The sequence below is a fragment of the Ranitomeya variabilis genome, chromosome 4, assembly GCF_051348905.1.
Source record: "Ranitomeya variabilis isolate aRanVar5 chromosome 4, aRanVar5.hap1, whole genome shotgun sequence".
NCBI lineage: Eukaryota > Metazoa > Chordata > Amphibia > Anura > Dendrobatidae > Ranitomeya > Ranitomeya variabilis.
In genome coordinates, this window is record NC_135235.1 from 510,452,958 (window position 1) to 510,480,348 (window position 27,391).

General features: G+C 40.9%; 1 protein-coding gene across 3 annotated transcripts in view; it reads left to right on the forward strand.

Moving 5' to 3' along the window:
* CFAP97D1 (CFAP97 domain containing 1) overlaps positions 1 to 27,391 on the forward strand; it is a 148,993-nt gene that overhangs the window by 111,079 nt on the left and 10,523 nt on the right. The window contains exons 4-6 of one of the 3 annotated variants that reach the window (XM_077252089.1): positions 17,612 to 17,735; positions 20,190 to 20,240; positions 23,614 to 25,230. In XM_077252089.1, the coding sequence (XP_077108204.1) occupies positions 17,612 to 17,735; positions 20,190 to 20,240; positions 23,614 to 24,006 (568 nt within the window). In that variant the 3' untranslated portion in view covers positions 24,007 to 25,230. Of the gene's footprint in view, positions 1 to 17,611; positions 17,736 to 20,189; positions 20,241 to 21,853; positions 22,351 to 23,613; positions 25,231 to 27,391 lie in introns of those variants that run through there. The other 2 variants (XM_077252091.1, XM_077252090.1) reach the window with 2 other exon arrangements.

The following is a 27,391-nucleotide window of genomic DNA, read 5'->3' on the forward strand; positions in this document are numbered from 1 at the left end:
ATTCAAGCTTTTTATTTTCATATGAAGATAACATTTTGATTATTTTTTATCACAAACGTCACTCCATGTGGTAAATCCTTTTCCCGTCAAACCTTTTATGTGTCATCACTCAGTCTGCTAAAATGCAGAACATTGTAAAAAAAATATTTTCTAGATAAAAGATCTATTAAATGTCCTTTATCACAATTAATGTAGAGCTTATTCCATTTTTTCTTGACCTATGACCTCTTCAGATTATTGAATTTAAAGGGAATCTGTCAGTAGACTTTTGTTATGTAATGTGAGTGCAGCATGGAGTAGGGGCTGAAACACAGATTTCAGCGATGTGTCACTTATTAGGCTGTATGCTGTTTTCATACAATGAGGTTTTATCACCAGGAGATAATAGCTGCCAGTTCTACAGTGCAGATGAGTCCTGGTCCGACCACGCCCTCTTCTCTGATAAGCAGCTCATTGTCAACAGACAATGTACACAGAAATCTGTGGTTTAGGTGGGATTAGCTTTCTGAGCTCTGCTACATGCTACAACTAAAAGTAAACAGTAAACTAAAAAATACATCGCTGGAATCAGGGGCTCTTTCACTACATTATGCTTTTAATAGATTTCCTTTAAAGGGTTTGTATAAGAAAAAAAGGCTTCTGCTTTGCTTTTGTCCATTTCTCTTTCGTTTCAGAAAAAATTTGCTTATGTTGTGGTGGACGATTACAGATTTAGCGCAATGTCTGCAACATTTTCTGTAACCCCTTCATGACATTTGACGTAAGTTTGTGTCATGGTCAGGAAGAGGATCCCGCAAAATTACGTACATTTTTGTCATGGCGATTCTGCGGGGACGGGAGCAGTGCCCACATGATCACTGCTGGGAGCTTGGCTTAAGTGAAAGCCAATCCTCGACTGACACTGCCAGGAGCATTGCCCACACCGCTCTTGGCAGCATATAGATGCAACAAGCAGCATTTAAATTCCCACAGGGATGTAATATCCAAAATGGGGTCACTAGAGAGAATTCTGTTCTTATAGCACATAGGGGCTCTGTACATTGAGTCTGCAAACTATGATGAGATAATTTGTGCTCCAATAGTCACATAGCGCTCTTTTCCACCTGAGTCTTGCCGTGTGGCTAAGCAGTATTGTACAGCCACATATGGGGTATTGCCACTTTCAGCAGTAACTGTAATTTTGGTGCCATTCTTACCCTTTCCCCCTTGTGAAATTGTAAAATTAGGGTTAAAACTAGTGTTGAGCGATACCGTCCGATACTTGAAAGTATCGGTATCGGAAAGTATCGGCCGATACCGTCACAGTATCGGAATCCAATCCGATACCGATACCCGATACCAATACAAGTCAATGGGACTCATGTATCGGACGGTATCCCTGATGGTTCCCAGGGTCTGAAGGAGAGGAAACTCTCCTTCAGGCCCTGGGAACCATATAAATGTGTAAAAGAAAGAATTAAAATAAAAAATATCGCTATACTCACCTGTCCGACGCAGCCGGGACTTCAGCGAGGGAACCGGCAGCGTTGTTTGTTTAAAAATCGCGCTATTACTTGGTTACGTGAATTCCCGGCTTGTGATTGGTCAGGTCGGCCATGTTGCCGGGACGCGGACCAATCACAGCAAGCCGTGACGAAATTACGTCACGGCTTGCTGTGATTGGTCCGCGTCCCGGCAATATGGCCGCCCTGACCAATCACAAGCCGGGACGTCACGGGAGGCTGGACACGCGCTCATTTTAAAATGGGCGCGTGTCCAGCCTCCCGTGACGTCACGGCTTGTGATTGGTTGCGCCGCGATCAACCAATCACAAGCCGGGAGGCTGGACGCGCTCATTTTGAAATGGGCGCGTGTCCAGCCTCCCGTGACGTCACGGCTTGTGATTGGTTGCGCCGCGATCAACCAATCACAAGCCGGGAGGCTGGACGCGCTCATTTTGAAATGGGCGCGTGTCCAGCCTCCCGTGACGTCACGGCTTGTGATTGGTTGCGCCGCGATCAACCAATCACAAGCCGGGAGGCTGGACGCGCTCATTTTGAAATGGGCGCGTGTCCAGCCTCCCGTGACGTCACGGCTTGTGATTGGTTGCGCCGCGATCAACCAATCACAAGCCGGGAGGCTGGACGCGCTCATTTTGAAATGGGCGCGTGTCCAGCCTCCCGTGACGTCACGGCTTGTGATTGGTTGCGCCGCGATCAACCAATCACAAGCCGGGAGGCTGGACGCGCTCATTTTGAAATGGGCGCGTGTCCAGCCTCCCGGCTTGTGATTGGTTGACCGCGACGCAACCAATCACAAGCCGTGACGTCACGGGAGGCTGGACACGCGCCCTTTTTAAAATGAGCGCGTTTCCAGCCTCCCGTGACGTCACGGCTTGTGATTGGTTAATGGCGGCCATGTTGCCGGGACGCGGACCAATCACAGCAAGCCGTGACGTATTTTCGTCACGGCTTGCTGTGATTGGTCCGCGGCCCGGCAACATGGCCGCCCTGACCAATCACAAGCCGGGACTTCGCGTAACCATGTAAAAGCGGGAATTTTAAACAAACAACGCTGCCGGTTCCTGCGCTGAGGTCCCGGCTGCGTCGGACAGGTGAGTATAGCGATATTTTTTATTTTAATTCTCTATTTTACACATTTTAACATTAATGTTGTTCCGATACCCGATACCCGATACCACAAGAGTATCGGAATCCCGGTATCGGAATTCCGATACAGCAAGTATCGGCCGATACCCGATACTTGCAGCATCGGAATGCTCAACACTAGTTAAAACAAAATTTTTGTGGTAAAAATGTAACTATTTTTTCTTCACTGTCCAATGGTATAAAATTCTGTGACACACTCATTGTGTCAATATGATCACTGCACACTTAGATTAAGTCATTGAGATGTACTTTGTAAATTGGGGTCACTTAAAGGGAGACTCTGCGGTCCTGGCACCTCAGGGGCTCTTCTAATGCACCCTCAAACCATTCCTGCAAAATCTGAACTCCAATATGGCTCTTCTTCCCTTCTGAGCTTTGCACTGTGCTTCAAAAGTAGTTTTCGACCACATATGGAGTATTGGCATACTCAGAAGAAATTGTGTAACAAATCATACCATTAATTTTCTCCTGTTATCCCTTTTGAAAATTAAAAACTTGGGGCCAAAACAAGATTTTAGTGGAAAAAATTGTAATTTTCCATTTTCTCAGCCTAATGTTATGCAAATATGTTAATCACCTGAAGGCTAAAAATGGTCACTGCACCCCTAAATGAATTCCTCAAGAGGTGTAGTTTCCAAAATGTGGTCATTTATAGAAGTTTTCCACTGTTATACGCAGTCCAAGGTTAAATTAGATATTTAATCACCTTAAGGGTACACTAGACAAAACACTATATACTAGGTGGATTCACATATACAATTGTCAGATATGAAAATAGAGGTGGTAGTACAAAAGGTATAAGCAGATGAAACATGTCAGTTACAGGCTTGATGTTCGGCCATGGAGCTGGACTACATGGTGGGTGTGGGGTGACAGCTGTTTCCAGTTCCTTCCAACATGTTACACAGTGTGACCCCTCTCAGAACTGAACAGCAAGCATGAGAAGAAGGGAAGCCACATGGCCTTAAATGAGCATTTAACCCCTTGATCAGTCACTCCTTTTTCCACCCCCCCAGGATGGTTCTGGTCCCCCTACCTTGGCTTAATGTAGCTGGAACTCCAAAACCTATGATGGATCATAAGTTTTCCATGGAAGGTCATAGGGTGGTGGATTTGGCACCATTGTATCCATCTAGGCAAACGTTACGTTTGAAGACCAAACACAGCTTCACTACCTGGCTTCTATTAGCTGTTCAATGTGTCTCCCTACTCTGGGGTGCTAGAACAGATTGAGACAATGGCAGGCATTTATCTTGTTCCCGAGATTTTGAAAATGTACCTAATACATAGCTAGGACGTACGATAACTCCATAATCTCCTTATGAAATTCTCAACTGACTGAATTTGACTTAAGCAGTTACATAGGCAGTGGCAGGGGGTCATCCTGTCATGATGCTATGCTAAGCTGTTGAGGGTAGGAGTTTTCCTTTGGATCTCTTAAAGCTGGACCACCTGCTAAGCCAGGTGTACTGTTTCAGATTCACATGCTGAAGGAGTTTTGTAATCTCGGACCGGATACAGTTGATACAGTTTATGGTCATGACATTAATTCCCCCCCCCCAGATTCATCACATGGGATATCAGCGTACTTAGGAGAAATTGCACAACAAATTGTATTGTATGGTTTCTCCTGTTACCCTTTTGAAAATGTAAAATTTTGGAGCTAAATTAAAATTTTTGAAAGAAAAAGTCAAATTGTCATTTTTTTCCATCAACATTGCCTTAATTCCTTGTGAAACACCTGAAGAGTAAATAAACTTATTGAATGTGATTTTGAGCATTTTGAGAGGTGCAATTATTAAAATGGTGTCACTTTTGTGTATTTTCTGTCACATAGGCCCTCACTGGATATCAAATTTGGACCATCTGACACTAATAAATTAGCTTGTCCTCTAACACAAATCTCTGAGCAAATATAGCTTTACTACAATGACTAAACAGTGGCAGATTACACAGGAGACAATCAATATAAGTGGATAAAAATGTCAAATAAAAAAATCCATTCTTTGTATTGATTAGAATAAAGTGAATGTCATAGAATTGCGTAGGGACCAATTTGCAGTGTCTGCCATGCAAACATATTCTTATCATTACTCTTCACTTTCATTTGTTGCTGTCAAGGACAGCATTCTAGCAAATTATATCAAATCTTGCTTTATGTTTGGAAAGATGAGTGCCTCTGTAACAATTTGCATATGAAGCATAGAGTTTACCCCCAATACCTGTGCAGCTATAGATGAAGAGAATATGTCCCCATGGAAGGCTGTCCAATATTCTATTTAATATAAAGCAGAGGTAGACTAAGACATCTTTTTGGAAAATATTTTATGTAACCTATTTTATTCACTTAACTCCCTCTTAGTTTTGACTCAGAGGTCCAGTGGGTGGTTCTATTCAGGGAAGGCTATCATTAACTGATAAGACTGCCCACAGAATCTCAAAGCTAGCAATGAGTACTGATTTTAAAAATAAAATAAAATTTCCCAAACAACAATCTATTCAGTTCCTCCTGCTGGCAGGTCAGACTTATTTTTAAACATGACAGGTTCCCTTCAAAGGGGATCTGTCAGTTGAATCAACACTCTTAATACATCTATATTGCCACCCAGATCATAGGAAGCTGAATAAAATGACACCTTGGTATCTGCAGTGTGTCTTATTCCAGAGAAATCCACATTTTTCTTATTTAACTGTTCAGGACTATGGGCCGGACACAGATCTCCCAGATAATGTGTTACCAGTAAGACATGTAATGGTTGCTCTCTTGATCACACTGAAGAGCTGTGTGTGATTATACCTGACACATCTGCAGGTTCCTCTAGGCTTCAATCCCCATCTCACAGGCAGAAAGGTTGCACTATTGTTGCAATACAGCAGAGCTGTGAGAGCTGCAGCTCCTAACCTGTTGTTATGGGACAATGTTCAGTTCTACTGTTCTGAGTTAGTTACATGTCTCACACTGGTAACTTCCCCTTTCATCTATAATAAGCTCTAGAAGCAGATTTTCATTCAGATTGGTGTCCGGCTGAATGGCTCAATTACATATCAGAAACACATTGATATCTAATAATAAGACATTGGATTGCAGATATCAAGGTTTCATTTTACTCTGCTTCCTATGACCTACATGCCCATCTTAGGAGGGTTCATCCTACTGACAGGTTCCTTTTAAAGAGGATCTTTCAGTTTTCTTACCTTATCTGTGGACTTATTTCCTATGAAATTACATTTCTGGAGTATCTTTTTCTCCGCTCTGCATCATTCCTCCTTGAAATGTGGGAAAAAAATAATATTTAGGTACTACTATTCCCCTTGACATATGTGTCTACACATTTTAACAGTTTTAGTACTGTTGATAAGTGTATGTTGTTGCTCGGTTGCCAATTTATTCATACATTTCCAAGAGGAAAAAAAGGAACAACCCAACTCCGACATTAGTCCTTTTACTTCAGTGCCAAGCATAGTAAGTAACATCTACAAGAATGTGACTATACTTGGCACTGCAACTTTGGCCGGCTGACCCTCACTCAGGTAAATGGGATGAGGCACAACCACAATAGTTTGGATATCAGTGTGACATTATTGTGCTATCAAGTCATAGTTCAGTATCGTGAAACAAATAAAAGTAGACCACTAGATATAAAAGAGCACATAGCATTGTACATAACCTATTCCATAGTTTTCTCAATTGTTATGTATATTTCTGATCATTTAGCGTTCTCTGCTTTAGTAGTCTTCCAGTATAATTTATCAAAGTATCCAGAAGCCAAAGCATTGGAGTCTGACTTGAGATGAAATTCTGTTCTGGTAAATTCTTTGTACAACGCAGATTACATTTTTTTCCTTACTGTTTTAATTAGATTTCTTACACCTATCTGTCATGTGCAGCAATCCACTAGATTGCCTCTTTTATCTCCAGACTACAGTGCACAGCGGCCCGTACAAGAACATTGCATGTTTGCTAATGTGCACAGATTGCGCATTGTTTTTCTTCTATTGGCATGTCGAACATAAGCTTCAATGGTGTAATCTGCATGATGGATTCTGCTGAAAGTATAACAAAGGCACCTACATTCAAGAAGCACCACAACATTAGGGAGGGAGAGAAGGGCAATGACCCAAATGTGGGGCCATCCTTTCTTAGCAATGAGTGGAAACAAGCCACAGACAACTGTATCACTTGATGCAGATGACTGGTGGCAGAAGCTGCTTGTTTGGGTAATGAATAGGATCTTCTCTATGCGTCCTGTGCTACATGGCTTTACTTGTCAGCATTAAGTTACATTGCTCAGGGGCGGCCTCAGAACAACAAGCAGGGGGGACTGCGAGCTAGCTAGGTGGGCAGAAACCTAGGGAAGCAGAAACCTTAGTGCTATGGAAGACCTTACATAGGGGGTAGGGATTAAGGAGAGCAACTTGGAGTGCATCATAAAAGATAGCTAAACTCCTTCAGTCACATGGCCCACTGACATCCCCCCCAAGGGAGCAATTCTTATCGAGAGAGAAATAAATACAGAACTTCTGATTTTGTGATAATAGAGCAGAGATTAATGATATTTGCCTAAATCTTAAATGAAGGTATTCATTACTAACACTATACTTTTACTTATTCACACAATGTAGATACATGTCAGGGGCAGTAACTCTAAGCCAGACTTATAACTTCTGCAGACTTAATTATTGTTAATGCATTTCTCATGTGTTTTGTTTTCTTTTTTAACTTAGGGGATACTGGCCCTCAATAAACAGATCTAACTTAGCATGAAGATCTATTTTCGAGGCCACACTCTCCTGGAAAAAGGATAGGCAAACTAGCTCATACTATCCACACCAGAGACCCATGTACACAGAGCACTGTTTTTCGGTTCTTGTCTGTTATCATTACAGTATAGGGTACTGGTTGACTAAATATGATGCCTTAGGTGGAGCTCAGGGTTAATACTGACTCTGTTCTGATGAGGGGCAAGAAACCTTGAACAGTGCTGTCTACAGATTGGTTTCTGGTTTGGCTGGTATGGGCTACTTTGCATATTATATTTCCAATGGAGTATTGCCTTGAAAATAAGTTTTCATAGTGAGTTTGATCTCTTCAATGAAAGCCAATATCATCCCTGAGCTGCATATCAAGCATCTCATTAAAGGGTTTGTCGCCTAACTGTGACATAACTTCATTCTTCCCGTCTCTGAACAAAGTGCTGCTGCTCTTTCTTGCTCCTGATGTATGTGATACGTCCAAAGTCGGGGAGAGTAAAGCAGCCGCCGATTGGAAGCAGGATTTGCATGACGTCACACTGTTAATTGATCGCTGGGAGAGCCAGAGCAAACAGTGCTAGAATGGTGGCGGCACTGGAGGTGAGTAGAAGTGATATTATTTTCTAAGGCTAAAACATATGGATTTAGAAGGGGTAGTCCGAGTAGTGGATAACCACTTTAAGGCATAGTTCACGTCACATTTTTGTGGTATACTTGAAGTATCCATTTGTACTGCAAAAATATGTACACAAATGGATACATGAATACGTCATGTGTTTCCATAGAGTACAATAGCAAAAATGTTTGTCAAATGGGTATCAGTTTATAATGTTTTTAGTAACATTCATATACATGTCTGATTCAATCTGATTTTTTACATGATGGAAAAACAGTCTGCAGGACTGTTTCATCCTTTAAAAAAAGGGTGAAAAAACAGATCACTTTTTTTCTATCATTGCAGTCTATCGAAGATGATTGCAAACCTATTGTCATACGTTTGCATCAGTTTTTGAAATTTTCAATTTTTTTTCCCCAAAAACAAGAAACATGATCTCTTGACATTATTTTTAAAGTACATCCATTTGCATTGGTTTTACAACAGATCATTTTTTTTTGTTTCCAATATAAAAATCTGTGGCTTCCAATAGGTACAAAAATGTAGTTTGAAACTCAGTCAACCAGTTTACTTCTCTGTACTGATGAGGGGTAAGAACATCAAACAGCTCTGTCTATAGATTAGTTTCTGGTTTGGCTGGCGTGAGCTTCTTTGCCTTTCATTTTGTTTCTTTTTTTCTATGCATGGCTCTCCTAACAGTGCTGGGAAATTGTACTTTCCTAGAGGCAAGAACACATCTATGATGAAGAATACATTAAACTGCAATGACTAAGTGCTGTGCTTTTGTAAGATGCTATGAGTGGTAATTAGTAATTATTGGGAAAGCTACAGTTGAAACCAGAAGTTTACATACACTATATAAAAAAGACACACATGCATGTTTTTCTCAGTATCTGACATGAAATCAGAATAAACCTTTCCCGTTTTAGGTCAATTAGGATTACCATAATTATTAATATTTGCCAAATGCCGGAATAATGAGAGCTAGCTAGAGAATGTGTTAAGACATTTTTATTACTTACTGCAAAGTCAAAAGTTTACATACATTTCATTAATATTTGGTACCATTGCCCTTAAACTGAATGACTTGGGTCAAACGTTTGGGATGTCCTTCCATAAGCTTCTCACAATAGTTGGTCGGAATTTGGGCCCATTCCTCCTGACAAAACTGGCATAACTGATCCAGGTTTGTAGGTCGCATTGCTCGAACTTGCCTTTTCAGCTTTGCCCATAAATTATCAATTGGATTGAGATCAGGGCTTTGTGATGGTCACTCCTTAAGCCACTTTGTTACCATTTTGGCAGGATACTTCCAGTCATTGTCCATTTGGAAGGGCCATTTCCGCCCAAGCTTTAACTTTCAGGCTGATGTCTTGAAATATTGCTCCAGTATTGCCATATAATCTTCTTTCCTCATGATGCCATCTATTTTGTGAAGTGCACCAGTCTCTCCTCCAGCAAAAACAACCCTACAACATGATGCTGCCACCCCTGTGTTTCACAGTTGAGATGGTGTTCTTAGGTTTCCAAGTTTCTCCCTTTATCCTCCAAACGTAGCGATGGTCATTATGCCCCAAAAGTTAAATGTCTCCAAACATTAAGGTCTTTGTTCCTGAGTGCATTTGCAAACATAAGTCTGGCTTCTTTATGTTTCTTTTGGAGTCATGGCTTCTTCCTGGCAGAGTGGCTTTAAGCCCATGTTGATACCGTACTCGTTTCACTGCGGATATTGACACAATCTTACCAGCCTCTGGCATCATCTTCACGAGGTCTTTTGCTTTTGTCCTTGGGTTGATATGCACATGACGGACCAAAGCACGTTCATCTCTGGGACACAGAATCTGTCTCCTTCCTGAGCGGTATGATGGCTGGACATTCCCATCTAGTTTGTACTTGCGTATAATTGTTTGTACTGATGAGCGAGGCATCTTTAGGTATATTGAACTTGTTCCCAAGAATATGCCAGACTTGTGCAAGCACACAATACTCTTCCTGATATCTTGGCTGATTTCTTGAGACTTAACCATGATGCTACACAAATGGGTTGTTCTGCACTGTCATGAAAGAATGGAGGATGAAAATCCAATAGTAAGGGGTACATTAGTCAACGCATTTCAAAGCATACAGCTTCTTCATCAGGACAACCCATTTGCTCCTTCTTTTATGCATTCATCTCCTTGTGGGTCAACAGCAGCCTTAAGCACTATACAGTAAGTGGTTGTGTGCACACAACCAAATCAGGTGAGCACATTTTGTGCATTTCTATTTAATTTGTTACCCTATTTGCGCTTTGTCTTTTTCCAGTGTTTTTTCTTTTCTTATATGGTAGGTTATGACAGATATTCCACTTTTTCTAACTCAGTACCCACCCTGAAATGTTACTGGTGAGTGGTGACACTTGTGCGCAACAATATCTGTAGCTGCCATGAACTATTGCAATAGGTCCACAATAGGTGCAAGGACCACATGCAATGGATGCTACATGTGGCTCCTGGTCAATATTTAGAAACACTGGTTGGTCTTACCGTGCTCAGCATAAATAAGTACACCCCAACAGATGTCAGAAAACTTTTAGTTTCCTTTCAAAATCAACAATTTCCTTGGATACCATATTATAAAATACTCCAACAAATGTGGGCCACTGATTGCAAACAAAATGTGTTAATTTGCATATTCAAAAAAAAATAATTTTCCCCACAAATTCAATTCAAGACCATGTTCTAAAAATGGGTGCACTGCAATGAAAGTCTTAGGAGCAAAGCTAAAGTTTAGACTACATAAGTCTAATTAACGAGAGTTCAACCACAGCTGTCTAATTTTTTGTTAAACAGAAGTTCAGCATACAGTTAACTATAAAAGGGCATTACACAAACCCCTTCCCATTTCAGTCTGGCAACAATGGCAACAAGTGAAAGAGAATTGTCACAAGACCTTAGAGAGAAAACAGTTTCTTTATACAAGAAAGGTGAAAGCTACAAGAAGATCAGAAAAGTTTTAATTTTCAGTCAGAACAATGTAACAAAAGTGATAACAAAATTTAGCAAAGAAAGAACTGCAACCATATCACAGAGACTTCCAGGCCAACCATGAAAGTTTACACCTAAACAGGAGCGTCTTCTGATGAAAAGGGTTGAAGAAAATTGATATGCAGGTTCACTGCAGTTAGCTAAAGAAATAGAAAGCCAAATCAGAGTGAGTGTTTTCCTTGAAACAATACGGCATACACTGCAAAGGAATGGCATGTACGAGTGTCTTAAATAAAGAAAGTCTCTCCTAAAGCCCATGCACAAAAAGCCTACAATTTGCCAAGGCCTATGCTGAAAAATATGAAGCCTACTGGAATGCTATACTCAGGAGTGATGGGAACAATTTAAATGTTTTTGGAACTAATGGCTTCAAAACTTAATGGCATGGCAAGGGTGAGGAGCACAAAGAAAAATGCATGGTACCTACAGTGAAATATGGTGGGCGCAGTGCCCTTTTGTAGAGCTGCATGAGTGCTCCTGATGTTGGTGAGCTACAGTAGATTACATTGATGTTATCATGAATTAATAGATTTACTTCTCTATATTGAAAGCAAAGAGGTGTTACAATCACTCCATGCCCTTAGTAGACGTGAACTTTCCAACATGACAAAGATCACAAATGCACATCTAAGGCCATTGTAGCAGAAGAAGAACAGGGTGAAAGTGATTCAGTGGCCAAGTCTGTCTCCTGATCTGAACACAATCGACCAGCTATGTGGAATTCTAAAGAAACAAGTTGAGCATCACTCTCTATCCAGCATCTATCTAAAAGTACCAAGTCTTCTATGCCTAGAAGACTTGGTACTGTCCTTACAAAAAAAAGAGACATAAAAAATTATGGATGTTGTGGTTTTTGACATGTGGTGAATTCATTTTTGTCATCATCTATTTGGAGTAAAACTGAAGACTTTCTAGTGAAAGCTATATTTTTTTACTTGCTTATATGCTATGGGTTTAAAAAAAATGTTCTATAAAAATTCAATTTTGGAAATTGTTCTTGTGTTCAGTGAGATATTGATTACAATTTTACTTTTCAAAAGGGTTGTATACAATTATGCTAAGCACTATATATTAAGTAATAGATAAAAACGCCCAATATATGAAAACACATTTGTTGTAAAGCAGTTGACAGTGTTTTTTTCTATGTCATTTTGGTGCCTAAGTCAAGGATTTTCGAACATCAAAAAACTCCACCACAGATCTAACTTCTCCATGTAATGGTTATCTAGTGGTCAACTGTTATTGGCAAAATTGACAACATGTTCATAAATTGGCTTGCTAAGCTCACTAATTCTGTGATTCTGTCGCTTTTAAGTAAAGACGTATCTGTAATATTCTCATGAAAATGTGATTTAATACAATTTAAGGGCAATCTCATTACACTAATCCAATACTAATAATTATTTCCATTATTTTATTAAAAATGCAAGACAGGAATAAAAACAGAGAGGACAGATAGCACTCAGACTATATTCAGTCCCTTTTGGACAGTTCCTTAGGTTCAGAAGGATCAATAATGCATATGAATCCTTCTTAGAAAAATTACTTCAATTGATTGACAGGATACGTGGTAGAGAATATAGTGAAACAGTTATCTCCAAAGCCATTACTAGGTTGATTAATCAGGATATCAACTCATTATTGCATTAAAGGGCTAAAAAAAGAAAAATAAGAGATCAGTTTTTTCCTTCATTTTATTTTCCTTCAAATATAGTTCCAAAGTGGATAATATTAATATCTGTAAATATTGGCATTTTGTTGAAGCGGACGAAGAGTTTGCTAAACGGGTAAAACTCCTGCCATTTGTGTCAACTAGAAGGTGTAAAAGCTTGAGGCATAAACTTGTCACAGGTCGATATAAAAGTCACAAGTAAAATTTAATTAATGATTTAAAACTAACACAAAGTCAGTCCATGGTGGCGGTACATCTTAATTTTATCACCTGTTGTTTTTTGTCTATGCCAGTTCAAATATAGTGGAAAAACAATCTCCCCTTTAAGGCATTAGGAACATAGATTTTCAATAAAAATTAAAGGGCCGACTAGACTTATTGAGCATGTAAAGGAAAAATAGTCTGAAGAGCCAAGCTTTCTTACTTTTCCAAGATTGTCATCGGTTTTAATACTCAGTAATTGTTTAAGGCAGGTTCATGTCACGTTGTAGCCACACATCAGTGACTCCGTTAGGGTGTCCATCTGAAGACCAGAAAAATTGGATTCATGCATTTCTGCCGACAAGGTGACAGAGCCACTGACTTTAATAAAGCAGATGGAGTCACTTTGTGCTCTGTCTGACCTCATTTTCGGCATGTCTATTTTTTGAGCTGTGCACAAAAGCACGGTCAACTGCGCTTTTGTGCACAACTCAAAAAGTCAGACACTGCTGAAAAATTAGCATAAAGTAGGGGTATTTCAGTTTTTGAATTTCTGTTTTTTTTGTTCCCCTTCTTCCCAGAGCCATAACATTTTGATTTTTCTGTCATTATGGCCATGTGAGGGCTTGTTTTATGCAGAACAAGTTGCACTTTTGAAAAACACCATTGGTTTTAACATACTGTGTATTGCAAAACAGGAAAAAAATTCCAAGTGTGGTGAAATTGAAAAAAAGTGCAATTCCACAGTTGTTTTTTGTTTTTACCATGTTCACTAAATGCTAACATTGACCTGCCATTATGATTTTCCAGGTCATTACAAGTTCACAGACACTAAACATGTCTAGGTTCTTTTTTATTTGTGATGAAAAAAAAATCAAAAATTTGTAAAAAAAAAAACAAAAATGGTGCCATTTTGCAAGATCTGTAGCATCTCCAATTTTCATGATCTGGCTTTGGGTGAGGGCTATTTTTGCGTGCTGAGCTGATGTTTTAATTGATACCATTTTGGTGCAGATGCGATCTTTTGATCGCCTGTTATTGTATTTTATTGCAATGTAACAGCAACCAAAAAACGTAATTCTGGTGTTTTGAATTTGTTTCTCGTTACGCCATTTAGGGATAAGGTTAATTTTTTTTTATATTGACAGATCAGGTGATTCTGAAACTGGCTATTCCAAATATGTGTATATTTGATTTTGTTAACTTTCATTTTGAATGGGGTGAAAGGGGGGTGATTTAAACTTTTATATTTTTTAAATATTTTTAAAACATTTATTTTACTTTTTGCATGCTTCAATAGTCTCCATGGGAGACTAGAAGCTGCAATACTTCTATCACCTTTGCTACACACAGGCGATGATCAGATCGCCTGTGTGTAGCAGAAATGCTCACTTGGTATGAGCATATCTTTTTATCCCAGACCTGTAGCATGTTATAGTGAACTTGATCTTGGTTCCCTTTGGACTTGACATTTGGGGCTGACAACAGGGAGTAGTGCCCAGCATAATTTGCCATGGGACTGCTGAATGCCCCCGTGCGTGCCATGATGATGCGCCTGTGAAGGCCAGACTGTGGCTGGGCATCATAGGAGAACTCAATTTTAACTATAAACAGCAATATAATCGGGGATTCAAGACCCTAAGGGGACAAAAGCATAAATTAATAATAATAATAATAATAATAATAATAATTTAAAAGAATTAAATATTAAGCAGCACTATTTTCTGTCATTAAAAATTAATTTTAAAATGTAAAAAATTAACATATTTGGTATCTCTGAATCAAAATATCAAATGTATTAACCTGATCCTGAAACGCCATAATGAAAAAAAAATGAAAGGTCAGAATTGCTTTGTTTTGGTCATGGGAGGTGCAAAATGCAATAGCAATCAAAATGCCATATTAACCCTATAGTTGTATCTATGAAAATGTCAGCTTGCCACACAAAAAACAAGCCCTCAAATGGCTCCTGGTCTTGGAAAATTTTGACAAACAAATTTTGTTTCTCTTAACAAAGTTCAATATGCAATGCCCCCAATCAATAACTATATATATTTACAGCAAGGTAGGACTGTAGTTAAATAATAAAATATAACTTTTAATAAATATTGCTAAAAAGAGTCACTAAGGCTCATAAGACAACATGAAACACAACATACATATGTATATGCTGGCAACTAACACCACTGAGCTTCATATGATGCTCCAAAAAACCAGCACGGTGTAAATATACCACCATCTTATTATACAAACTGACACCGTATAGGAGGCATCCTCTCTCACAGAGCCCCTAACTAATACACGTCATAGAAAAGAAAAATCAAAAGGGGAATATTTTGATTGCTGTATGTAATCAGAACAATCTCACCCAAAGTGAAGGTCGCTTCATAAAGGCGCTGTGGTCCAAGGATCCAAATATGTGAGGTGGCACCTTACGTGTCCTTTCCAAACCTCATTCACATGGATCCAGCCACATGCTAATTCTATCCCTCATTCACGGTTTCTCCCAACGCGTTTCTTTGTGGCAATGTCATCAGGGGAGAGGCCACTTCACAAAATTCCTTAAAGTGTGTGTCGTCCACCCGGCACACTACAGAGGGTCGGTTTCCCCGTGTGCAGCTCATACCTTTATGCCCAGCGCCGCCATCGCTGCATGTGTGACGCATCAGGCGCTACATCCGGGTTCCGGTTTGCATGCGATCACATGATCCTGATCACAGGGACCATGTCCGCATGAAGCGCACAGTGACACGCAAGGGTCACTTCCGGTCACAGAAGAAGGGTGGAAGCTCCACCCACCGGAGGATGCTTAGCGTTGTGTACATGTACGGACACACACAGTGTCCACATATAGGTTAGAGAGAGTTTTAACCCCTAAGGTACCTGTATCGCAGGAATTGTGAACCTTATTCTCACGGGGGAAAGGATAATTTTTGAAAAACAAATATAACAAGATATAAATAAGTCCTACAACCTCCATATCCCGGAGGGAGAACATAAGAGGCATTGGCGGTCCCTAAAAATAAGGGGAGAAACAAAACTGACTAATACCCAGAGGCATTTTTAACGAGCTCAAGACAATAATAATGGATTCCTCCATATAGTAGGAAGACATATGTTGCCCTCGTTTGGAATAGATCACTATTCCTGTCACAGGATTAATTATATTAATTACCACTCAGAATAAGCCGCTATTACCCTAAGAGGAGTCCGTTAGACCATAAAAAATGACCACTGGTGACCTGGTGTCTTCCTACTATATGGAGGAATCCATTATTATTGTCTTGAGCTCTTTACAAATGCCTCTGGGTATTAGTCAGTTTTGTTTCTCCCCTTATTTTTAGGGACCGCCAATGCCTCTTATGTTCTCCCTCCGGGATATGGAGGTTGTAGGACTTATTTATATCTTGTTATATTTGTTTTTCAAAAATTATCCTTTCCCCCGTGAGAATAAGGTTCACAATTCCTGCGATACAGGTACCTTAGGGGTTAAAACTCTCTCTAACCTATATGTGGACACTGTGTGTGTCCGTACATGTACACAACGCTAAGCATCCTCCGGTGGGTGGAGCTTCCACCCTTCTTCTGTGACCGGAAGTGACCCTTGCGTGTCACTGTGCGCTTCATGCGGACATGGTCCCTGTGATCAGGATCATGTGATCGCATGCAAACCGGAACCCGGATGTAGCGCCTGATGCGTCACACATGCAGCGATGGCGGCGCTGGGCATAAAGGTATGAGCTGCACACGGGGAAACCGACCCTCTGTAGTGTGCCGGGTGGACGACACACACATAAAGGAATTTTGTGAAGTGGCCTCTCCCCTGATGACATTGCCACAAAGAAACGCGTTGGGAGAAACCGTGAATGAGGGATAGAATTAGCATGTGGCTGGATCCATGTGAATGAGGTTTGGAAAGGACACGTAAGGTGCCACCTCACATATTTGGATCCTTGGACCACAGCGCCTTTATGAAGCGACCTTCACTTTGGGTGAGATTGTTCTGATTACATACAGCAATCAAAATATTCCCCTTTTGATTTTTCTTTTCTATGACGTGTATTAGTTAGGGGCTCTGTGAGAGAGGATGCCTCCTATACGGTGTCAGTTTGTATAATAAGATGGTGGTATATTTACACCGTGCTGGTTTTTTGGAGCATCATATGAAGCTCAGTGGTGTTAGTTGCCAGCATATACATATGTATGTTGTGTTTCATGTTGTCTTATGAGCCTTAGTAACTCTTTTTAGCAATATTTATTAAAAGTTATATTTTATTATTTAACTACAGTCCTACCTTGCTGTAAATATCTTTACAAAGTTCCCATTTTTTGCTCCTCTTAAAAACTACAAGTTTGTTATCTCTAATTGTACTTACCTAGAAAATCATATCGCCAAGTCATTTCTACACCACTGTGAATGCCATAAAAATTAATCTCAAAAATAAATTGCGGGCTTTTTTCTGCATTTTTTTCATTGCACTTATTAAAAAATTTATTTGACAGTTTTCCAGTCCGTTGAATGATAAAATAATTGGTGTCTATCAAAACAACAATTCATGCTACAAAAAAAACAAGCCGACTTCTGGAAAAATTAAAAAGTTATAGCTCTTGGAAGAAAGGGGGAAATAGAAAGTTGCCCTGTCGGGAAGGGAATACAGATGATTATTGATATTTTTCACTTCTTTCTCTTTCATAGTATTAATAGCAACAAACGAAACAGAGAAATTGCAAGGATTACAGCAGAGAACCAGGCAATACACAAGAAGATTCTGGATAGCAAACCATACTATGATCACAAGAAATGGGAACGTGAATGGAAGGTGATTTGATATATGTATTGAAAAAGTATTATAAATGGTGCTAACAGTACCTATGGGAGATGCCCCCAATAACCTGGTAACATCATGGGAATCAGTTCAGACCATAATGAATCATATTGGTACTGAACCGCACATATCAAGAAGCATCTTGTAATTGCATCATTAGTGGTTTTGTTATAATTTATCAGTATTTTCTGGGCCAGTGTCACTTGGTATGGTGAGCTGTATGCAACACCTTTCATATAACATTGTCGATACAAAACAAAAAAAGCATCGCTACCATCTGTTCGCTCTTTGATAAGCAGAGGACTAGATCTCTAATGAGCACTCATGGGTGTCTTGTGTAGTGTTATTCTTTGAAGTCAAGAAATCTCATTGAATTGTTGGAATAATTCCTTCAATTCTGGATTTGGAGCTAACTTGTAGCAAAATTTCTCCTTAGATTAAGGAGACCTAACGTACGAAGGTTGTCTGCAATCGAATGTTAGAATTTCACCCATCTCAGCAACAGATTATAAACATTTTTAGGTGGAGTTACTGTATGTAATTTTGAAGAAAAAGTTTCCAGAATTATAAACATTTTTATGGAGTCATTTGAATCGACCCAGTTTTGTTTTGGGCATAGTTTAGTGGCCAACGCAGAAAAATGTCTGGGTGTCCATGCTCCAGTGGAGACCAAATAATGGTGGTTACTGATCATAATTAGGACTAGAAGCTTGGGGTCTAAAGGGTATCGTTTCTCCTTATGGAGAGTGACATACCATCTCTGGCTTGTCAAGGTAAGGAGGCTTATTTGCCGTACAATGCTCCTCTGGGAATTTAAATATGCAAATTGCCTCTTCTGAGAAAAAGAGGACTTAAACTCTACAGCGCCACCTATTGGAAGTAGCGATCCTACAAGTCACAATCAACCCTTTAACGAGTCGTACAATATGACTTAGGATAAAAGCCAAATCAGTATCTCAATTCGCAGACACGGTGTTTCGGGCTGTTGGCCCTCGTCAGTGCGAAGCATGAGAACTGATTTGGTTAGGTGAGAGGCTCTGACTAGAAGCTTGTAATTATCTTAACTACAAAGCATTTCTTGTCCCACCAGCCAAATATTTGATTTGGGTTGAGTTGATTTGCAGATTTAGATCCCACCACAGTGCAACATGATATATTGATTTGGTGTAATTATATCAGATGACACCATATATGACCACTATAATAATAATTTTGTAGCTTAAGGGGTGGACATAACCCTTATGAAACCTGTGTTGTTGCACTTGAGCCCAACAGGCTGGGGAGGAATTGTACCTTAGGACTGTCTGTTATACTATATGATAGGGACAATATTAATGATCTGCATCTATAACTCCTATTTCCTAATAGTTGAAAGAGACCAGTGATTCATTTTCCTGAGGGCCATAAAGAAGGTCTGTCTCATGAAATGTACAGTGTGATTGGACAGACAAGTTGTTTTGTTCTCCATTTATTAAATGGCTTCTCACAATCATCATAACCCATTCAGCAATGCCCTTGAGCTTGGTATAGACTGGTAGTGTGGCAAGCACTCTTGCCTGGAGAGTTCCGAGGTGCTGATGAAGTGGGATGGCAATCCCTGTAGTAGAGTAATGTTCAATCACGACACACTCTTGATAGATGCTTGTGAGAATTTTATTGTACAGATACAGATGCAGCAATAACCCAATTCAGGTGCGCGGATACCGAAAATGTCTGTTCAAACATTTAGGCATATACACAATATAATTATATGAATACGCCTTTGGGGGCTTCTGCCTCAGTAGCCCCCAAATGGGATTCAGACATTTCCCCAAAGTAGCCATGTACCTGAATGAGATAAGCGGGGTCTAAAATATGAATTTTTGACACCATTTACCCTCTCCAGACACAATAGCGTGGTAGACTGATGCTGAAGGAATGTATGAATACTGTTTTTTTGGTTTATGCAGATGGACACCCCAATGTAGTGTTCAGTTCTAAGCAGAACATTATGTGATCGCTGCTTTAAAGAGGTGGAGGTTCATTTGTGGGAGCTAAATATCAGCTGATCTATTCTGGTATTTGCTGCTGTGTTATAATATTATTTTATGGAATTGTTTAAAATCCATGCACACACTGTAAAATTCTTCCTTGAGCAGCTACCATGAAAACAACTACACATAATCATGCATTACGCCATAAATCCGCATTTGCAATGTATAATGATCAGAGACAAAAGCCACTTGGAAAGACAATTTGTCATTTGTTATTAAGGAATATACTAAGTCCAACCACAGCTAGGATCAATTTGTTTAAGGCTTATTAGAATTTTCTTGGCTAGCTCACAGAAAACATGCATTAATATGTCAAGCTCAATACACTATGAAGAAAAGCAAAACTTTAATGCTGTCTGATCGTTTGGTAGGAAGTGGTTTTTAATGGATCTTGTGTTCTCTCACTTCAATCTAGGCTACAAGGAAATTCCTGCAGCACACGTCTCCTTACCGTGCTCTGACCAAGGTATGACATTTGTGTGATTCATGAATATTAACCAATAGAAATCAAACTAGAACTTGTCACTGGTAGAATCTGTTTTGTTTTTGACCATCTGCCATCTTGTTGTGGTTTTCTGGCTGCTGGTCTTTTTCCCCTGGTGCTGGGTTGTCTTAGGTCAGGTGATTGTATCACCCTTTATTACCCAGCACCTTCCTCCCAGTCCTTGCTGGACAACAGTATTAATCCGCTAGAGTTCTGGCTAGGTGCTTTGATAGCTTTCTGTGTTTGATATTGTGCAGTTCTGGGACCCCCTGTTCTGCTATCCTTAGTTTCTGTTTTCTGTTGGTTTCTGCAGCCTTCCCTGTATTTTCTATTAGGAGGTGACCTGTTTTCATACTCAGTCATTAGATCTTTTAGGGACCTCCTTCCCCCTATCTATAGGTCTTCGCTTGAGATTAACCTAGGATCGTCGGTGTGTCTATTCACAAGGAATGGGTCGCTCAATCCATTGTAGGGTATCAGCCTAGTCCCAGTGCAAGGTCAGTTTTCCCCCTTCTATCCTAGTTCTGTGTTGCAGTTCCGTAACAGTCACTAGTCATCACACTATAGGACTGTAGAAGACCTGTTTTGCCCTGACTTACCCGGTGCTGTCCACATGTGCCGTTTAGTTTTATTCCATCTCATTGACATAATTGCCAATACAGCCGATGCTATGAATCCCACAGGTGGTAATCCCCAGTCAAAAAAGTAGATAATCTCTGGGCCAAACACTGGAAGTTTTCCTTGTTTTGAACACTTTATCTCTTAGAAAGTTTTGCAATAATTACAGAAATTCTGTACTGTACTTCAAGAAGTTAGTTAAAGTTTGTGATAACCATGACCACTAAACACTGGCATGAACTACCTGGCATGCTATACCATAGTTTTAGAATTGTCTGTGCTGTCTTTTAAGTGTCTTGTGCCAATGCTACTTAGGTGACACATTGCAGCATTGTAGTTCAGTGGCTGAAACTAGACTTTGATTTGATGCCAGCTAAAGCCTAACTGGAGTTTTGTGTTTTTCCAATGTTTGCCTTCTGAGCCCTAAGTAATGGTAGGTGTGTGTGTTTGTTTCATGAGAATGGGAGTCACCAAATTTCACAAAAAAAATCTGCATACAGTACTAAATAGATCTCCCTTCCTGATGTAGATACTATATTTACTTTGAAAATTCATGTCAGAATAGCTGTTTAATCCATTATGGAAATTTAAACTCCATTTTCACCCACCTGCAGCAGCCTGGTTGAAAGTTCCTCAGTGTCCCTCCTCCTTGCTGAGATCTCACACTGTACAGTACAAGCTGCTGCTGTCAGTCAGACTGGATGGAAATGGAATACATTTTTGACTCATGAGCTATTTCTTTGTACAGCTAAATTCTTTCTAATGAGAGGATTATACAGCCATTCTGAAATTAATTTTCAAAAAAAGAAGATCTTTTTAATAGTGTATGCAATTAGTATTGTAAAATCTGTTGACATATCCGCTTTGAATATGTCCATTGACACACACCGCTATATAGGTATAGCACAGACGTTATTACATATATTGATGTGTTTTATTGTATCATACATTTGTACCATTTTACTTTTTACATGCAGAACAAATGAATGGCATGAACATTTGCTGTTAGGTGAAGAATACCAACTGGAGCCACAATTCTCCATGATTAAATAAAAGGAACTGCATGAAAAAGAATATTTTGATTATGTATTTATTTTTTTCTTTTCTTTTTCCATGTCTCACAGTCTACTAGTCAAAATGTCATCAAGGATAGTCTGAAAAATATTAAAAATATATAACAATGCTGGTTAAATAAAAATGGCTATAAAATGTGCATAGCAAAATAGCCGCCAGCTGCTCCTAAAATATTGATTCCTCTACAGTTTTACTTGTTTTTTTCCGATGGTTGATATTAACACTGTCTAATATAGCAAGTGGTGCTAAACCACATTAAGTATTAAAGCATGTAGTCTATGACATACATTATGAAACACCTTATTGAAGTGATGTAAAGAAAAGATCAGTTTCAAAACACCACGTCTGATTATGGTGTGAAGAAGAGATCATGACATTAAAGCAAAGTGCTAGTGATATGGTTCTTAGTTTTGTGTCAGTTTACAAATACTTCTTGCCCTGGTGCCAAGTTTAAATTATATTGTGAATTAATATAGTTCTTTGCGGGGGTAATATATAGTGTAACGTGGAGATACAACAGCTTCAAAAGAACAGAGTGAGGCACAGGCAAAATGAAAAGGGTTTAATAGGCTTCTAAGACTGATCCTCTGGCCAAAGCATGAGGAACCAAACGACATGTAGGGTAAGTGTGAACCATATTGCATCCAGCATCAGTCAGTGTGGCTGGAAGGTCAGCCATACACTTTGGGGAACACTGTCATAGACTGTGGAGTTTGTTTTAGACATCGAAACAATTTTGTTGGACAGTTAGAACAGATGTAGCTAAGTGTATCTGCCACACAGTGTATATACAGTATATATAACCATATAATTTTCTTTTTGTGCAACAATTACTATGTTTGTATTCAAATGTTGTAAGTAGTGTTGAGCATTCCGATACTGCAAGTATCGGGTATCGGCCGATACTTGCGGGTATCGGAATTCCGATACCGAGATCCGATACTTTTGTGGTATCGGGTATCGGTATCGAAACAACATTAATGTAAAAATGTGTAAAAGAGAGAATTAAAATAAAAAATATTGCTATACTCACCTCTCCGACGCAGCCTGCACCTTACCGAGGGAAGCGGCAGCGTTCTTTGTTTAAAATTCGCGCTTTTCTTTCCTTACGTGAAGTCCCGGCTTGTGATTGGTCGCATGCCGCCCATGTGGCGGCGACGCAACCAATCACAGCAAGCCGTGACGTAATTTCAGGTCATTCAGTATTTTAAAATTACGCTCCGGCTTTGTGATTGGTTGCGTCGCAGTCACATGGGCGACGCAACCAATCACAGCAAGCCGTGACGTAATTTCAGGTCCTTAAGGATTTTAAAATTACGTCCCGGCTTTGTGATTGGTTGCGTCGCAGTCACATGGGTAGTCACTTGGTATTGTAACTACCTTTAACAATCAGTGGCAGGACATCTATAAAATTTTGGATCGGGGTTGGGGTACCTTATTGAGCGAACCCAGACTTACATCGCATATCCCGGCCACCCCGAAATTGATAGCTCGGCGGGCCAAAAATTTAAAAGATCTGCTCTGCCATAGTCATTTTGTACGTCCCACCACTAGGTTGAATAGGGGAGGGAGGATCTTTGGCACTTACCCATGTGGTAACTGCAATGTGTGCCAGTATATGGTGGCCCAGGATGGTATATCGCTTACTGTTTCTCCTTTCCAGATTTCACCCAAAAAGGTGTTCTTCAATTGCAAGACTCGCTCACTCATTTATGCCTTGATCTGTGATTGCCCGAAAGTCTACGTGGGACAGACTACTCAAGAACTGCGTCGAAGAACACAGCAACACCTATCAAATATCTCCACGGCATCAAGAGACCGTGAAAAGGGCAAGGGCATCTCGTCTGTTGCTGCTCATTTTCTGGATTGTCATAATGGACGGACGAAGGGACTAAAAGTTATGGGATTAGAGGGGATTTCACAGAATATCCGAGGTGGTGATGTGGTCAGAAAACTACTCAGATGTGAATCTAAGTGGATCCACAACTTAAATACTCTTACTCCATATGGACTAAATGAGGAACTGCTTTTTTCTGGTTACTATAAACAACTCTAAGAATATGTTATTATGATGTGTTTTTTTTTTTTTTTTTTTCTCTGGGGCTGTATAGATGTAAAGATGTAAATATCTAACAGTAATATATCTATGCACGGATGAACTAGTTTCTATCCGTTGAAAACCATGGTTTTCTTAAGTATAATTACTTACAGCTGTTTATTAAATAACACTCGCTCCATCAGTTTGTCATACCTGGAGAAAGTGTATTGATCATTTCTGTGTGGTTGCTGTCAACATTCATATGTATAGTTCTCCTTGGATATATATATATTGTACAAGAACCCCTCGTATGTTGGGCCCATAGTGAATCCATTCTTTGGACCATGGCATGGATTTATTTATTAATATTTTTCTATCTTGCCCTTTCCTTTTTATCCCCTTCTCGCCCGCCCTGGACCTTATGCGCAAGCGGCTGGTTCACGCATGTGCACTCGGTCCTCAATGGACATCTTTGAACAGGCGTCCTGACTTCATCTGTCAGACAGCGCAGGCGCCGTCACCTGCAGTTTTGGGCCGTGTACTTCCTGTTTGCCTTGTGCCCGTCTGGTGCGCAGTGCGCGTGCGCTAGATCGCGCGTGCGCGCTGTGCCTGGCCGGACACTTGTGCACGGGAGTCGCGACCTTCTTCTGATTATTGCGCAGCCGCGGGCGTCTTCGCTCATATCCGGTCTCCATGTTTTATACCGGTCTCTCGGACTACATCATGCCACTCCGGTCTCCAGCTGCTTCTGGTCTAACACTAATCTTACAGGTATTTAAGGATACAGCACAGTCACTACATGCATTGCCCCTGAGGAAGCCAGTACTACTGGCGATACGCGTTGGGCACTTGTGCCCGGTGCCACCCCTCTTTGCTACCACTTTTCATTGCACTGTTGTGCTCTACAGGGACTCTACACTATTTTTGGACATTTCACTCACAGCGCCAGGTTGTATGGGATGCTTTATTGCCTGATATCCTGGTTCTAGGGGGATCCCTATATGGGTAGCTATGATATTCTCAACCCTTAATACCCTGGCTTTTCCATTTTGAATCTTGCTGTGTTAGAGTATCCTTTTATTTGTGTGGTACTTAGAGTTAATTGTGGATGAATAAGACATGTTGGATCTATGTATATTCAAAGTGGCACCGTGGTATGACCTTATTACAGGTCGCTGTTTCTACCTTTTGCTGTGTTTGGCAATTTTAAATGTTTTTAAATGTCTTTTTGTAGTGTTTAAAGTGTTGTAATAAACTTATACAAATTATTTACAATTCTTGTGGTGATCCCTCTTGTTATGCATGCTACCTCTTTTTCTCTATTTTTTGTGCAGTCACATGGGCGACGCAACCAATCACAAGCCGTGACGTCACGGGAGGCTGGACACGCGCGCATTTTAAAATGGGCGCGTGTCCAGCCTCCCGTGACGTCCCGGCTTGTGATTGGTTGTGGCGCGGTCAACCAATCACAAGCCGGGAGGCTGGACACGCGCGCATTTTAAAATGGGCGCGTGTCCAGCCTCCCGTGACGTCCCGGCTTGTGATTGGTTGCGGCGCGGTCAACCAATCACAAGCCGGGAGGCTGGACACGCGCGCATTTTAAAATGGGCGCGTGTCCAGCCTCCCGTGACGTCCCGGCTTGTGATTGGTTGCGGCGCGGTCAACCAATCACAAGCCGGGAGGCTGGACACGCGCGCATTTTAAAATGGTCGCGTGTCCAGCCTCCCGTGACGTCCCGGCTTGTGATTGGTTGCGGCGCGGTCAACCAATCACAAGCCGGGAAGCCATTTTAAAATGCGCGCGTGTCCAGCCTCCCGGCTTGTGATTGGTTGACCGCGACGCAACCAATCACAAGCCGGGACGTCACGGGAGGCTGGACACGCGCCCATTTTAAAATGCGCGCGTGTCCAGCCTCCCGGCTTGTGATTGGTTGACCGCGCCGCAACCAATCACAAGCCGGGACGTCACGGGAGGCTGGACACGCGCCCATTTTAAAATGCGCGCGTGTCCAGCCTCCCGGCTTGTGATTGGTTGACCGCGCCGCAACCAATCACAAGCCGGGACGTCACGGAAGGCTGGACACGCGCCCATTTTAAAATGCGCGCGTGTCCAGCCTCCTGTGACGTCACGGCTTGTGATTGGTTGCGTCGCCCATGTGACTGCGACGCAACCAATCACAAAGCCGGGACGTAATTTTAAAATCCTTAAGGACCTGAAATTACGTCACGGCTTGCTGTGATTGGTTGCGTCGCCCATGTGACTGCGACGCAACCAATCACAAAGCCGGAGCGTAATTTTAAAATACTGAATGACCTGAAATTACGTCACGGCTTGCTGTGATTGGTTGCGTCGCCGCCACATGGGCGGCATGCGACCAATCACAAGCCGGGACTTCACGTAAGGAAAGAAAAGCGCGAATTTTAAACAAAGAACGCTGCCGCTTCCCTCGGTAAGGTGCAGGCTGCGTCGGAGAGGTGAGTATAGCAATATTTTTTATTTTAATTCTTTCTTTTACACATTAATATGGATCCCAGGGCCTGAAGGAGAGTTTCCTCTCCTTCAGACCCTGAGAACCATCAGGAATACCGTCCGATACTTGAGTCCCATTGACTTGTATTGGTATCGGGTATCGGTATCGGATTGGATCCGATACTTTGCCGGTATCGGCCGATACTTTCCGATACCGATACTTTCAAGTATCGGACGGTATCGCTCAACACTAGTTGTAAGTACTTGACCTTTGAAGTATTTCCTTCTAAATTATTCATCACATCTCTTTTACAATTTCATTCCACTTCTCATGTTTTAAGAATACAAATGCTTTAAGATGATGTTGGAAAATACTTGGTAGGGGATACTCTGGCACTGTTAGTAAAGGCACCCTGTCAGAAGGTTTTTGCCTCCATACTGACACCACTATCTATTCTCTCCTTAGTTGTTTCAGTCATTATGTTATTTTCTTAAATATGAAGTTTAATGCCTTCAGGTCTCATAAGATAAACACTGTTGGTCCATCTAGTCAAGGCGTTGTCCATACCTTATTCCAACCCTAAATGTCTCTACTGATGTCCATAAGGGCATGGAATGAGATCACAAGCCCAGTTCTCATGAATGTCAATCAAGTCATGTGGTGGGAACAGAAGTGTAACTAGAGTCCTATGGGCCCCAGTGCAAAATATGGACCTGGTTTCCCCCACCAGAATGTTGGTCATGGGTCCCTGTAACCTTCTAGATCCTATACAAAACACGTGTTAACTAGGGATGTGTGAGTGCAGCGCCCCAGAGTCCTGGTCGTTGCAGTACTGTGGCTCCGCCACTATGGGGAGCCATGGTGTGTCCGATGGCACTGAAGGAGTTCATCTGATCAGGTATCACAGACACCAATAGATTTCACAGCTGGGCC